Below are 16,258 nucleotides of genomic sequence, written 5' to 3' on the forward strand. Positions count from 1 at the left end.
GGAATAGATTCTTCACCCCAAATGGTTAATGCTGATTTTTATTCCTCACCTCAACAGTAATCCGTCAGTCGCTTGTCCATCCTGTTTTGATATCCCTTTATTCCCTGTTCCTTCACTCAGCTGTCTAACCTATTCCTTATTGTTAACCTAATGCTTCATTTAATCCCACAATCCAGTGGGCCATTCAATAGCCTCACAGTCTGCTGTGGAAAAAAAAAACATCTTTCATCTGCTGTCTTGTCTTAAATCGCTTACATTTATTTTGTCATCTTTTGTCCCCTCATTCTGAACTCCCCAATCACTGGGAGCAGTCTCTATTGCTTTGAGGGTGGGCACGGTTGCAAAGTAGTTAACACTGCTGCCTCACAGCATCAGGGACCCAGGTTCAATTCCAGCTTCTGGTCACTGTCTGTGTGGAGTTTGCACATACTCCCCGTGTCTGCATGGGTTTCCTCCCACAGTCCAAAGATGTGCGGGCTAGGTTGATTGGCCATGCTAAATTGAACCTCAGTGTCAGGAGATTAACAGGGTAAATATGTGGGATTGCGGGAGTGGACCTGGGTGGGATTGTGGTCAGTGCAGATTCGATGGGCCGGGTGGCCTCTTTCTGCACTGTGGGGATTCTGTGATAGCCTTCCTATAGTATGAAGCTCAAAACTGCACACAGCACAAAAGTTATGAATGTTTTATGTTAATTCTCCATTGGATCACGACTTTCACACTTTCATAAAACTCTATTTTCCATAAGATTGTTTTTTTTGGTCTTACCCATTTGTGGTGCTGCCTCCAAAATCTTATGAACCTGTACTCAAATCTCTATTTTCTTCAGTTATCCAGCCATTCCAAGTATAATTATTACTTTTTTAAAAAACAAAATTGTATCACCTCAGAGTTACTGACATTGAATTCCTCGGTTTCCCCCTGCTCTAGCCCAGCGCTTCTACCTCCATCTGGTTTCTCTCCCATCTTCTACATTGCCTCCCACAAGCTCATCTTGTCCATGAGACCCACCTCCCACTCCCTTGTCTCCAATCCCACTAAATTACTGGTTGCTAGACTTCCTTTCCCAGGCCCAAGGTTAACTAATATTATTAATGTAATGGTTTGCTCCCTTTATGTATTTTGTCTCTCTCTCCTTTAAATCTGTCATCAGCATCCCTCTGCTCCAAACATCAACACTTGACGCCTCCATCCTTGCTACCTACTACCATGCCATCTTCAACCTCCCTTTCCCCTCCAAAGCCCTAGATTGTGTTGTTTCCTCCCAAATCTGAATCCACCTGTCCTTGAATTCCATGTTTGAATGTTTCTACTTGAGTGTGTGCTCCTACCATTGTACCTATGCCACCATTTCAGTCTTCAATGACTTCTGATGTGACTGCGACTATCCTTCCTCGTCCTTAGCATCTGTGGTCTATGGCATCATTGATCATTGTCCCTCCACTGTTGCCCAGGTATGTGGGATGGCCCTTGCAATCCATTCTTACCTATCTAATCCTAGCCAAAGAATATGTTACAATGGTTTCTTTTCACCTGCTGCACCTTTGGTGTTCCCTAAGAATCTGTCCTAGGTCCCTTTTCTATTTCTCATTGGCATGTTGCCCCTTGATGTCATTGTCCAATAACACTATTTTTACATGTACACTGATGGTATCAAAGGTAGGGGAGTCTAAAACTAGAGGGCATAGGTTTAAGGGGAGAGATACAACAAGGTCCAGAAGGGCAATTGTTTCACTCAGATGGTAGTGAGTGTTAGACTTTGCTTTATGTGCAACATCTAACATGTGATGGGTGCCCAGTGCCTTCTGTTACTGGAGGTTTACTGGAGTTATCAGTAATACCCAAATATCAACCATTTCCATTTGCCACCTAGTCCTCACTAATTTCAGATCTAAAATTCTGGGGATGAACTCTCAAAATGTGCTCATTGTGAAAATCCTGACCTAATTCATGGTCATTAGTATAACTATTACAGCCAGTGAAGTACTTTTTGAAGTGGAGTCCCTGTTGTAATTCAGAAAACGTGGCAGCCAATATGTGCACAGCAAGCTCCCATAAATAGCATAGTGTTAATGGCCAGATAATCTGATTCCTGTAATGCTAACTGAGAGATGGTCAGACCCTGGAGATAACTCCCTTGCTCTCCTTCAAATAGTGCCATGGGATCTTTTGCATCCACCTTAGCAGGCAGATTGGCACTCCTCCCATCTAAAAGACAGCACTTCTGACCGTGTAGCACTCCTTCATGCCACACTGGAATGTCGGTGCAAAATTTTATACTCCAGCTGTGGGATGGGAATTGAACCCAGGACTTTGTGACTCAGATGTGAAAACATTACCAACTGAAACATATTTGAAGGTCTTTGGTCCTGTTGTTTGTGGTTAATTGAATAAAGTAAAATTTGTTGCACACCGTTTTCATTTCTATTAAATATGAAATATTCAGTGCTGGCATGCAAGCTGAATGTACTTCTACCATTTAATTTGGACAGGGTATTCAACATTCTACAGATAATAACATGGCATAGGCCAACGATACACATTCCAAAGCAATGAAATTCCTTCATTGCCCTTCTGGCTGCAGAATACTTGTGTTTGGTCAGCTGGGAGTGAATTTAAACTATTCAGATTTTCTCAGCACCAAATTAAATTATATTCTCAACTCTTGCAGACAGAGTTTAGGTAGGTTCTGTTTATCTTTAAAAAAAAAATTATTTGCTCTAAAGAGAATTTGGTGACTGGGCCATCTGCGAAGTTTGTGTGTTCACTTCTGTTGAATTCTTGAGATAAAGACCATCAACTTATCAAGTGCTTGCTTACTAAATTAGGATGTGCTCTTACACTATCTTCTACGTAATGGACATTAGAATAGACTACTGCAAAGCAGTTGCAGCTACTGAAACATTTGTTGTGAGACTGTTTCTAATTCAATATCAAAACAAAAAATGAGGGTTCCTAATTCCAGAGAAGAGGATGGAGAAGAAGACCAGGAAAAGGTTAATAACTTCATAGTTGTTCTGCTATATTTTAGTAACTTATCATGAAAAGATATTACAGCAATATTGGCGTTTCCTTCTCAGATCTTCAGTAAACCCATTGTGAAAGACTGGAGTATTGAATTTGCCCAGAAATGTAGCAATCAAATAAGTGATGTAAGTATTTTTTTTAGAAACAGCATCTTGATGAAATGCACGGAGTCAACATTCTTATTTTGTTGTGATATTAGTCTTTTAAACCCGCAAGAAAACAGTGAGTTCTCACCTTGCTTGTTGCGTCATCACCAACGTGGTCAATTGTTTGGTGTTAAATTATTTGGAATGCTTTGAGCAGTTTGTATTAAATTCTCTCTTTTAAAAAAAAAATTGTCAGCAGTTTTATTCCTAATGGAACGTAACAAATGGAATGACTTGCATGGAGAAATGGACAGTGCATCTGCTAAAATGGCGGTGTACGTTTGCTTAAAGGTTATTGAGTGAGTGACCTTGTGGTTTTCAGTTTGTGCTACGGACATCAATTTTCTTCTTTTTAGGTTAAATACAAAGAAGGACACATAAAGTCAAAGGGAAAGTATACTTTTGTGCCAGACACACCTCAACAGCAATCTATGAAAAATGCATCTGTTCTTATTTCTGAGGTAAACCACACAGAAATTTATTCTTAATTGATGCAGGGTATTTATTTGTTCTGAAGTTTCTACCATGTATGTACTTTAATTGATTTACACCCGATTTAAAAGAAACACATAAACCTTATGGGCTGTCTTGGAGGTCGTTGACAGGTCTTCTGTCTCTACTTCCAAAAACACAGCATTGTTCCCTTTCAACCCTTCAAATTTCTCACTGGTCTTGGGGCAGATTTTGGAAAAGTAACTGCTGTCAAATCATTAAAAATGGAGATTTCTTCAAATTTGTGGTGTCCTACCCATAATTGGAAAAGATAAAAGAAGCATTCTTTTATCATATTATGTTCCACACACAAAGGTTTGGAATGGGTAATCATGTATAAGCGTACTCAGAAGTGGGTGGAAAGCAGGCAAAGCAAAAGGATTTGGTAACCGAATGGACCACTTATTTTAATGAAATGTAAGTGTTTCCACCCTGATCAATGAACCCAAAAGTTTCTTGCTGTAAATGTTTGTGAAAATTCCACTATGTTAAGCAATCTTGAAGAATATCAAACACGATTATTCACACAAGATTGCAAAACTTAATTTTCTTTAAAGACTTATTGATCTCCACGAATCTAGGCCTAGTTAAAGTATTAGGCTGTACTTTCATTCAGGTAACAGCAGACTGTTTCTTATTTTCAGACTAAGTACAAAGAACTTGCGAAAAAGGAAAGTTCTAAGTGCTTGTATGCACAGATGCCAGCCACCATAGATACTGTATTTGCTAAAGAAGTTTCACAGATTCAGAGTGAGGTACGATGATGTGGGCAAGTATTCCAGCTTTCCTGATGTGACTAATGGTGTTTGGTAAGGATCTGAGTTGGGTTCTCAATCCTTCGCTGTAATTTGTAATGACTTAGATGATGAAATATAAAGCTACATATACAAGTTGACAAAAATAGATTCAAGCATAAAATCAGAGATATTGATTGAGTCACTATCAAACATTGTGGCAAATGGACTTCAGCGTAGGCAAATAAGAGGTCATCCACTTTAGACCTAAAAATGATAAAGCTGGAAACACTAAAGAAACTTGGAGGTTCAATTATAGTACATAGATTATTTACTGTATCTGTTCATATTTTAATAATCAAATGATAATCAAATCATACGGTCATAGAGGTTTACAGATTGGAAACAGGCCCTTTGACCCAACCTGTCTGTGCCGCCCTTTTTTAAAAAAATCCCTAAGCTAGTCCCAATTGCCCGCATTTGGTCCAAATCAAATCATCATGGGGCAGCGATGGCCTAGTGGTATTACTGCTGGAAAATTAAATCAGAAACTCGGCTAATGTTCCAGGACCTGGGTTTGAATCGTGCTATGGCAGATGGTGGAACTTGAATTCAATAAAAACAAATCTGGAATTAGGAATCCACCAATGACCATGAAACTATTGTTTATTATTGGAAAAACCCATCTGGTTCACTAATGTCCTTTTAGGGAAGGAAATCTGTCGCCCTTACCTGGTCTGGCCTGCACGTGACTCCAGACCCACAGAAATGTGGTTGGCTCTCAACTGCCCTCTGAACAAGGGCAACTAAGGATGGGCAATAAATGCTGGCCAGCCAGCGATGCCCATGTCCCACGAATGAATTTTAAAAAAGCCTTTATAACTAGGGGATTAGAATACACAGGAGTAGGAGTCACACTATAGTCTACAAAGCCCTGGCTATACAATACCTGTAGGACTGCATTCAGGTTTGGGCATCAAATGTAGGAAGGATAAAATTGCCTTTAAGGGACTGCTTTAAGAGATAACATCTGGCCTCCATGGGTTTAAGTTATGAGGCATGATTATGCAAACTAGGCTTGTGGCCCCCTGGCATTTGTAAATTGAAGGATGATTTGATCAAAGTTTTCAAGATATTAAGGGGAAAGATAGGATAGATTGGGCAAAAACTAATTTAGCTGATTGGAAAGTCTCGGATTAGGGGGCATTGCCTAAATAATAGAGCTAGTCCTTTTCAGGAGTGAAATCAGGAAACGCTTCTACTCAGTGTTAGAAGTTTGAAACTCATGTTCGCAAATTGGTCATTGGTGCTAGATCAATTAGTATTTTTTAAGTAAGATTAATTGATTTTTTTATTAACCAAAGATTAAGGGATATGGGGCAACGGTGGGTATTTTGGAGTTAGGTCACAGTTTAGACATGATCTCTTCGAGTGGCGGAACCAAATTGAAGATTTAAGTTGTTTCTTCCTATTACTATTCACCATGCTGAAGTGAGGAAATTAATAATGAACAGTATAATAAATTGGCCCCATCACTCTGATAGAGGCATTTTGTAAATAATAACGAGACAATTGAACATCCTTCAGTGACTATATTGCAGTAACTTTAAAGATGATATGGTGCCACAATCTGCTAAACACTAATAAATTTGCATTATGTACAATGATTTGAGGAGCTCACTACCTCTAAGCTACCCAGGAATAACTGGAAAATACAAGGGAGTGCTGGCTCAAAGATTGGTACAGGTGGTAGATAGCAAGATCACTTTGAGCAGCAGTAGTGAATGATGGCACAGCAAAGTGGGTTAGCAGATCCAAGATAAACATAGTTTACTATTGATGGACTTCTCTGGAAGTTTGAGGTCAGTAGCCTGCAGAAACAGTTGCATAACAGTAGTTTTGTAATGTCACATTATTTCAGCAGCCAAGAAAAAACTAAGAGTGGTACTATAAATTAACTATTCGGAGAAGAGTCCCATTTTAAACTTTGCTTGGTATTGTTCATGCCAGTGGGATCTTTCCATCTCCTGATGGCGCACCCCACCATGGGTTTCACGGTGGTGCAGGGTGCATTCAAAGGGAGTGATTGATAACAACAAGACCAGAAGATCCCACCCCACCAGCCAATGGCGGGCTGCCTCTGCTGCCGCAAAACACGTGATGGGTTGCATGGAAAATCCCAACCGTTATTTTAATTCCAAGATAGAGTGGAGTTGGGGCTGTAGAGGATAGCTGATTGGCTATTCTACCTGGATACAAGGCCCATGTGATGGGTTTTGAGAGGGGAATTGCAATAGCTGCAAGGAACTGATGGCCAACAAGGCAGACAAGCAAATAGGGATATATTTGGGGGGAAAACAACCATATACAAGACAGAGACAAAAATGCTTCCAAACTCCATGAGTCCTGGACTCCCATTGCTGGAAAAAACACGCTTCCGCTCTTGATTTGCATGCCTCGCCGCGATTGGCCTGAAGGAAAATGAATCCAGTGGGAACCATTATAAGATCAAGTTTTCCTAAGATATCACCGAATCAGAGCGAGGTCAGACTGAAGGAATCTGAGACAAAGAGACAGCAGAGAGTTAGAGGCAGCTAGTCTCTATTCTACATATACAGAATGTAGGTGGGCGATTAATCTTGGATTCAATTGGATCTGATTTATGAGAATTTAAACAGTGCTAGAAGAATCATCTAGCTTTGGCGAGAGGGAGGAATCTCCATGTTAACCCTTACCTTGAAAATTAATTCAGGGGTTAGAAATTATCCGGTTGGAAAAAGAAGCAAGATATTGGGAAGGGGAAAGGAAGCAAGTCATTGGGAGCTGAGAGTAGCTTTGGACTGGTTCCTGGAGAATGAAATGTCCACTTCAGGAGCAGAATAAAGTATAACCATGGAGGTGAACTTCTGGTTATTTTTAAAGTTAAATGGTGGGTTTTTTTTCCAAGCAGAGAGTGCAAGTTGCCTACTGAATAGTATTTGTACAATGTTGCTTGTAGTTTGTTTATCATAGAATCTCTACAGTGCAGAAGGAGGCCATCCGGCCCATTGAGTCTGCACCGACCACAATCCCAACCAGGCATTTACCCTAGCTAGTCCCCCTGACACGAAGGGCAATTTAGCATGGCCAATCCACCTCACCCGCACATCTTTGGACTGTGGGAGGAAACCGGAGCACCCGGAGGAAACCCACGCAGACATGGGGAGAATGTGCAAACTTCGCACAGACAGTGACCCAAGCCGGGAATCGAACCCGGGTCCCTGGCGCTGTCAGGCAGCAGTGCTAACCACTGTGCCACCATGCCGTGCCTACTGTGTTACAGTAAAAGCCTTAAAACTTGAAATCTGAGAGATCTGCCAGTCATTTGGGTGCCTGGAATGTGCTGCCAGAGGAGGTGGTGGAAACAGACACATTAGCAACATTTTTAAGAGGCATCTGGGTAGGTACATGAATAGGGAAGGAATTGATATACGGATCGAGTAAGCGCAGAGGGTTTTTTTTTGTTTAGTTAGGGCATCATGATTGGCACAGGCTTGGAGGGCCGAAGGGCCTGTTCCTGTGCTGTATTTTTCTTTGTTCTCTTTATTTACTGGAAATTCAAATATCGTTTTATATGTTATTAGTCTCTGCGGGGATTGTAACAATGTGCTGAATGAGTTTATTTTGATTAGATGCTGTTAAAGTGGTCCATTGTTGATCTTATCTTTGCCCTTTTAATGTCCATGATAATTTGCTCTGCAAGTTAGGATCATAGTCGTACAGCACAGAAACAGTTCCTTCGGCCCACCATGTCTATGCTTGCCATCAAATACCAATCCACACTAATCCCATTTACCAGTAGTTGGTCCATAACCTACTATGCCGTGGCAATTTAAGTGTTCGTCCAAATGCTTATTAAACATTGCAAAAATACCTGCCTCCACCATCCTCTCAGGCAGCGCGTTCCATGTTTCCATCACTCTCAAGGTGAAAACATGTTTCCTCAAATCCCCTCTAAACTACTTACTCACTTTAAACTTATTCCCTCTGGCCTTCAGCACCTCTGCCATGGGGAAGAGATTCTTATGATCTGCCCTGTCTCTGCCTGTCATAATTTTGTATACCTGTATCAGATCCCACCTCAGCCACCTCTGCTGCAGGGAAAATAAGCCCAGCCCATCCCATCTCTCCTCATAGCTGAAACTTTCCTTCTCTGGCAACATCCTGGTGAACCATCTCTTTTATTCATTCGTGGGACATGGGCATTGCTGGTTGGCCAATATTTATTGTCCATCCCTAGTTGCCCTTGTACAGAGGGCTGTTGAGAGTTAACCACATTGCTGTGGCTCTGGAGTCACATGTAAGCCAGACCTCTCCAATGCAATCACATCCTTCCAACCGTGTGGTGATCAGGTTACACACAACATTTCAACTGTGGAAATATTCCAAGTTATTGGAAGTGCAAGATAAAACCTTGAGTGAACAGGGCAAGCAACTATGGATTGTCTTAAACAATCAGATTGGAGGATCATAAGATTTGAAACCGAGAGTTCAGGGACAGGTAGAATGGTGAAATCCATGCAAAGCCAGCACAGCAATAGAAATAAAGAAAGGGAATGAAAATTGGACCAAGAGAATGGGGGACATGCATCATACATGGAGGTGCAGATTAAATCTTCTACCACTTGCAGCCTGAAATGCAGATATGATTTCAGCAGTCTGAGTCTGCCTGGCGGCAAACTGAATATGAAACATTTAGTGAGCTCCAACTGAAGAAGCCAGACATTGCAAGCTTTTGTTTGTGCTGCAATTGAACACCAGTCATCAGATAAAATAGTAAAAACCTTTATTCGCAATGCAAAGTTGGAAATCTGTCTTTGGCTTCACCTCCAGTATAACGTATAATCATACAGTCAGATATCATACAGATGCTGCACTATGTTTTGGTGCACAAGTGTGCTGATGGAGTTGGCCACCACCTACACACTGGAAAGGGTGGGTTCCAAGTTCTGTACAAAGATCTGTGCCAAGTTGGTGCCAGACTCCTCTATTCCTTTACAGCAACTGCAGAATTTCAGGCAACGTGCCAAGTATTTCAGAGTTCTTCTGTAGCTCATCTCATTCAAGTCCTCACCCAAGTCCTTTGCAGCAAACTCATGTGCAACCTTGCCCTTCAGTGAGCTACTCTGTAGCTACTCTTGTCCTATGCCACGGTTGCTGGTCACTTGTGCCTGTTGCCTTCTGCCTTAGGTTTCTCCCTAAAATGTGCAGTATCATTATTTGAGCTGCTGATTAAGAGCATGAGGTTCTGTTCTTCGTCATTGCCCTCCTGCTCTTCCATCTCTTGATTTTTCATCACTGGCCAGGTGACTGTTCTTGGGGATCTGAAGGTGAAAGGCTTGGGGACAATACTGTGGGGCAGGGAATGGGAAACGAAAGCTACATGCTTACCAATTGCAGCTTTTAAATGGAAGAGATTGAGGTGTGAGAAAAAGTTTAAAACTTATTTATTAATGTCACAAGTAGGCTTATATTAACACTGCAATGAAGTTCTGTGAAAATTCCCTAGTCGCCACACTCCGGCACCTGTTTGGGTACGTTGAGGGAGAATTTAGCATGGCCAATGCATCCAAGCAGCACGTCTTTTGGAATGTGTGAGGAAACTGGAGCACCTGAAGGAAATTCACGCAGATATGGGGAGAACATGCAGATCCGCACAAACAGTGACCCAAGCCGGGAATCGAACCTGGATTCCTGGCACTATGAGGCTGCAGTGCTAACCACTGTGCCACCAAGAATTCGGTACATGGATACCCTGATCTTTGATTTGAGCCCTGCCACCACTACTTTGATGGCGAGCAGCATAGAGCTAAGGACATGACTTAATGTGTCTCCCCCCACTTGCAAATTCCTTCTGCCACCAGTTATGCTCCACTTTGTCCTACATTGCATTGACCATAATGGCTATCTGTCTTATTGTCTCCAGAGTTTGCCTGGAGGGCTTCCTGGCACTCTTCAAGAGGTACAAGGTCACTTTATGCATTGCAGACTTGCTTGAAATGGTGATAATCTTGCATGAACTTTGTCCCCTGCAGCCACTCAGCAGTGCATTTAGCACTGGCAGTTATCATGTAAATCCACAGGCAGCACAAACTTTGTGTGCCTCCTGCATGAAGAGGAACTGGTGCAGTTTAATTGCACATATCAAATCCTGTACAAGCTTTTGGAGGTTATCCAGAATTGCACCCATTTTAAGTTGCAGTATAATTGTATAATTTTGCGTCCCAATTTTGTTCATTATTTTGCTCAATTGTAAAAAAAAATCTTTGCAATTCTGCTACATTCTGAATGTGATTTAAACTGCATTCAATTCAAAATGGGGGGAAAAAAAAGAGGATTTTTAAAAATGTAAACATTATTGCTGCATTTTATCCCTGTCTGCACTCTATTGAGGTGCCTATTTTTCTTATTAGAGACAATATAAGCAAAAATACGATGCAGAGAAAGGAAAGTCAAATTATTCCATCATGAAAGAACTGCCGGATGTTAAATATGCGATGGAAGTCAATAAACATCAAAGTGATGTAAGTGAGTGTCTGCATTTTGTTCATACATGTGGTCAGGTATTCTTTTGGCAGAGGAACTGGCCTTTGAAAAACAAGTTAAGTTCCAGTTTTATCCATATGAAAATAACAGATTTTTATCTTACTGTATATCTCCGATGTTGCTAAGTTCGGAGCATGATGGAGAAATTATGCATAGTAAATTCCTCCAAATAGCCTTGAATGTGCAAATGAATCTGTTGGTTGTAGAAAAAGTCTTTGATTAGTTCTGTTATGATCCCAGTTGATGTTAGTACTGGAAGGGAAGATCCCAGGATAAAACCCTGGCTAAAAAGACCATAATTTTTAGTTATTGTTAAAAAACATGGATGAACAGTCACAGGACTGCCAATTAGCTTTTAACAACAGAAAAAAAAATTACACGTAAAGTTTGACTATAATGCAATATTCCTTCACTCCCACTTATCTTCACAAGTGTACGAAGACTTTAAGGATAACAAAGGGTACAAAATATATCTTGTGCTATAATGTTCCCTGCAAATACACAGTCGTAAAGTCATAGATTTGATTTATTAATATCTCATGTATTAGCATGCAGTGAAAAGTATTGCTTCTTGCGTGCTATACAGACAAAGCATACCGTTCAGAGAGAAGGAAGGGAGAGGGTCGAGAATGTCGTGTTAACAGTCTTGGCTCGGCTGTAGAGAAAGATCAACTTAATATGAGGTAGGTCCATTCAAAAGTCTGATGAGAGCAGGGAAGAAACTGTTCTTGAGTCGGTCGAGATATATAACACGGAAACAGGCCCTTTGGCCCAACTCGTCCAAGTTTTCTCAACTGAACTCGTCGCATTTGCCTACGTTTGGCTCACATCCCTCTAAACTTTTCCTATCTATGTAGCTGTCCAAATGTCTTTTAAATGTTGTAATTGTACCCGCCTCTACCACTCCTCTGGCAGTCCATTCCATATATGCACCATCTTTTGTGTGAAAAAGCTGCCCCTCCGATCCCTTTTACATCTTTCCCCTTTCACCATAAACCTGTGTCCTCTAGTTTTGGACTCCCCTACCCTGGGTAAAAGGCTTCAGCTATTCACCTTATCTATGTCCCTCATGATTTTATAAATCTCTATATAAGGTCACCCCTCGTCCTTCTACGCTGCAGGGAACAAAATCCTAGCCTATCCAGCCTCTCTTTCTAATTCAGACCTTCCAGTCTGGGTAACATCCTTGTTAATCTTTTTTGCACCCTTTCCAGTTTAATAACATCCTTCCTATAGCAGGGTGACCACTCGAGGGCAATGGAGGGAAGTTATGAGTGGAACCACAGGAAGTGGGTGAAATCCTTAATGAGTGCTTTGTATCCGTATTCACCAAGGAGAAGGATATGACAGATGTTGAGGTCAGGGAAAGGTGTGTGAACACTCTTGAGAAATCAATATATAAAAGGAAGAAGTGTTGAGTATCCTAAATTGTATTAAGGTAGACAAGTCCCCGGAGTGGGATAGGATCTATCCTAGGTTACTAAGGAGGCCAGGGGAGAAATTGCTGGGGCCCTAACAGCTATCTTCACATCCTCTTTGACCACAAGCAAGGTTCCAGAGGACTGGAGAATAGTCAATGCTGATCCCTTGTTTAAGAAAGGAAGCGGAGATAATCCAGCAAATTATAGGCCGGTGAGCCTGACGTCAGTGGTGGGGAAGCTTTTGGAGAAGGTACTGAGAGACAGGATAAATGCACATTTGGAGGAAAATTGACTAGTTAGTGACAAGCAGCATGGTTTTGTACGGGGAAGGTCATGTCTCACCAACTTGATTGAGTTTTTTGAAGAGATGACAAAAAATTGATGAGGGAAGGGCTGTGGGTTGTTGTTTATATGGACTTTAGTAAGGCGTTTGACATGGTCCCACATGGCAGACAGGTACAAAAACTAAAATCACATGGGATTCGGGGTGGGCTGGCTAGATGAATACAGAACTGGCTTGGCTATAGAAGTCATGATGTGGAGATGTCGGCGTTGGACTGGGGTAAACACAGTAAGGAGTTTAACAACACCAGGTTGAAGTCCAACAACACCAAGTTAAAGTCCAACAGGTTTATTTGGTAGCAAAAGTTACACAAGCTTTCGGAGCCCCAAGCCCCTTCTTCAGGTGAGTGGCGCCACTCACCTGAAGAAGGGCCTTGGGGCTCCGAAAGCTTGTGTGGCTTGTGCTACCAAATAAACCTGTTGGACTTTAACCTGGCGTTGTTAAACTTCTTCCTTCGTTATGGAAGACAGAGCGTAGCAGTGGAAGGGTGTTTTTCAGAATGGAGATCTATACCTAGTGGTGTTCCACAGGGATCACTGCTGGGACCTCTGTTGTTTTGTAGTATATACAAATGATCTGGAGAAAAATGTGGGTGGTCTGATTAGTAAGTTTGCAGATGACATGAAGATTGGCGGAATTGCTGACACGCCGAGGATTGTCAAAGGATTCAACAGGATATAGATTGGAGACTTGGGCACAGAAATGGCAGGTGGAGTTTAATCTGAACAAATGCGAGATGATGCATTTTGGAGGATCAAATTTAGGTGTGAATTATACTGTAAATGGCAGAACCCTTAGGAACATTAACATACAGAGGGATCTGGGTATGCAGGTCCATAGTTCCCTAAAAGTGGCAACACAGGTGGCCAAAGTGATTCAAAAGGCACATGGCATGCTTGCCTTCATCAGCTGGGGCAGTGAATACAGGAGTTAGGAAATCATGTTGCCGCAATATAAAACCTTGGTTAGGCCGCACTTGGAATATTGCGTGCCGTTCTGGCCACCACGTTATCAGAAGGAAGTGGAAGCTTTGGAGAGAGTGCAAAGAACACTCACCAGGATGTTGCCTGGTCTCAAGGGTCTTGGCTATGAGGAGAGGTTGAATAAACTAGGATTGTTTTCACTGGAAAGATGGAGGCTGAGGGGAGACCTGATAGAGGTCAACAAGGCATAAACAGGGTGGATAGTCAGAGGCTATTTCCAAGGGTAGAAGTGTCAATTACAAGGGGGTACAGGTTCAAGGTGAGAGGGGGAAAGTTTAAGTGAGATGTGTGGGGGAAGTTTTTCATGTCGAGTGGTGGGTGCCTGGAATGCGCTGCCAGAGGATGTGTTGGAAGCAGGCATATTAGCAACATTCAAGAGGCATGTGGATGTGTACATGAATAGGGAGGAAATAGAGGGATACAGACCAAGTAAGGGCAGAAGGTCTATTTTTTAGTTGGGGCATTATGATCGGCACAGGCTTGGAGGGTTGAAGGGCCTATTCCTGTGCTGTACTTTTCTTTGTTCTTTGACCAGAATTGTACACAGTACTCCAAATGTGGCCTTACCAATGTATTGTACAGTTGTAACGTAACATCCCAACTCCTGCACTCAATTATCTGACTGGTGAAACAAGCGTGCCAAGTTCCTTATTCACTGCCCTGTCTACCTCTGAGGCCACTTTCAATGAACTCTGTCCTTGTAATCCAACTGGCCCACTATGGTCAGACACCCCTTAGTGGTAGATGTCACCCAATTGGACTTCTCCAGATTTCTCCTCAACTTCCCCCCAAATTCTAAACTCCACTCTCAAACGACACGCTTTAGAATCTTCTTACAAACAATACTTTCCCTCAGCTGCTTCCAGCAAGGATCAACCTCCAGAATCGGGACCTCTTCTTTCAGTATTCCTTTGTGTTAAATAGCACCCACCCTACTACAGAACTTGTTCAGAGGCCTGTAGAGTTTAGCTGACAGTGGGCCCTCTTGAGCAGCCAAACTGCCGATGAGGGCAGGCAGTAGGGGGGTAATTGGCTATTGATTCCTTCAATTATTTGCTCCGTCGGCAGGGCTAAGGAAATTCGGCATTTCCACTATGACTCCCTCCAATTTTTACAGATGCATCACAGAAAGCATCTTTGCCGGATGTATCACACCTTGGTACGGCTCCTGCTCTGACCAAGACCACAAGAAAGTACAAAGGGTTGTGAATGAAACCCAGTCCATCACATAAATCAGCCTCCCATCCTTTGACTCTGTCTACACTTCCTGCTGCCTTGGAAAAGCAGCCAGCATAATCGAGGACCCTATGCACCCCGGACATTCTCTCTTCCAACTTCTTCCATTGGGAAAAAGATACAAAAATCTGAGAATACATACCAACCAACTCTGGCCCCTGCTGCCATCAGACTTTTGAATGGGCCTGCCATATATTAAGCTGATCTTTCTCTATACGCTATCTATAAATGTAACACTATATTCTGCACTCTCTCTTTTTCCTCTCTTCTATGTACTCTATGAACAGTTTGTTTTGTCTGTATAGTGCACAAGAAACAATACTTTCCGCTCTATCCCAATACATGTGACAATAATAAATCAAATCAAATCTGCACCGCCAAGGTTCCTGCTACTGACAATACGGCACAACGATGGGAATACATTGAGCTCTCCTCCCTATTCACTTCCCTGGCATATTGCCAGCCTTTCCACCTTTCCGCCCATTGAAGTTGGGCTAGGAAAACTCAATCCATAGAATTCTTAATTTTCTTGACAGTGGATGCTGAAAAAGTTCTAGAACATGGAGTCATTGTTTCAGCATAAGGGGTCAGCCATTTACAACTGAGATGAGGGGAAGTTTCTTCTCTGACCTTTGGAATTTTCTACCCCAGACAGCTGTGGTTGCTCAGTCATTGAGTATATTCAAGAAGAGGTCAGTAAATATTTGGATATTAAAGGAATTAATGGGTGTGGGATAGTGTGGGACCTATCCAATTCAAGTATGCAATCACGATGGGATGAGCTTCCCTGCAGGTATATCATCCCTGCATGATCTTATTGAATGGCTCGAAGGTCCAGATTACCTATCCTTACTCCCATTTCTCAGGTTCTGATGAGAGTGAACCAAACAGATACTTGCACCTGGCTTTTCTATTTTTACTAGAGCTACTTATTAATATGTTTTGCATTACTTCCTTTACAAGAGACAAATGTGCACATGCATAATTGAGAAGGAAATAAAGGTGGCAAAATTACCTATGAATTATGAATATATAATCTAGGCTGATTTTGGTGGGTTGACTTCCCAATGTGTTCCCGCCTCTGTTCTTGGGTTTCCAGCGGCAGTAGTCAAGTTACCTAATTGAAAACTCCATTAGCATCTGTTCTGACATTTCACAGTCATACAGGGGCCTCCCAGTGTCTCAGGAGCTCAGTAAGGGAATGAAAGTGGCTCTTGAGTGGGTAATGGGAGCACAATCATGTGATCTTGCAGATTCATGCACCAATAAACAAAGATTGTAATCTGCACAT

At 42.0% G+C, this 16,258-nt stretch overlaps 2 protein-coding genes across 3 annotated transcripts in view; both read left to right on the plus strand.

Moving 5' to 3' along the window:
- The window catches only part of nebl (nebulette), a 261,752-nt gene that overhangs the window by 173,810 nt on the left and 71,684 nt on the right, over window positions 1-16,258 (plus strand). The gene's annotated exons all lie outside the window — the stretch shown is intronic.
- Window positions 1-16,258, plus strand: part of LOC144507399 (uncharacterized) — a 65,586-nt gene that overhangs the window by 12,693 nt on the left and 36,635 nt on the right. The window contains exons 5-8 of the mRNA XM_078234593.1: window positions 3,081-3,152; window positions 3,530-3,634; window positions 4,310-4,420; window positions 10,852-10,962. Of these exons, the coding sequence (XP_078090719.1) occupies window positions 3,081-3,152; window positions 3,530-3,634; window positions 4,310-4,420; window positions 10,852-10,962 (399 nt within the window). The remainder of the gene's footprint in view (window positions 1-3,080; window positions 3,153-3,529; window positions 3,635-4,309; window positions 4,421-10,851; window positions 10,963-16,258) is intronic.

Source organism: Mustelus asterias, chromosome 2 (genome assembly GCF_964213995.1).
Source record: "Mustelus asterias chromosome 2, sMusAst1.hap1.1, whole genome shotgun sequence".
Taxonomy (NCBI): domain Eukaryota; kingdom Metazoa; phylum Chordata; class Chondrichthyes; order Carcharhiniformes; family Triakidae; genus Mustelus; species Mustelus asterias.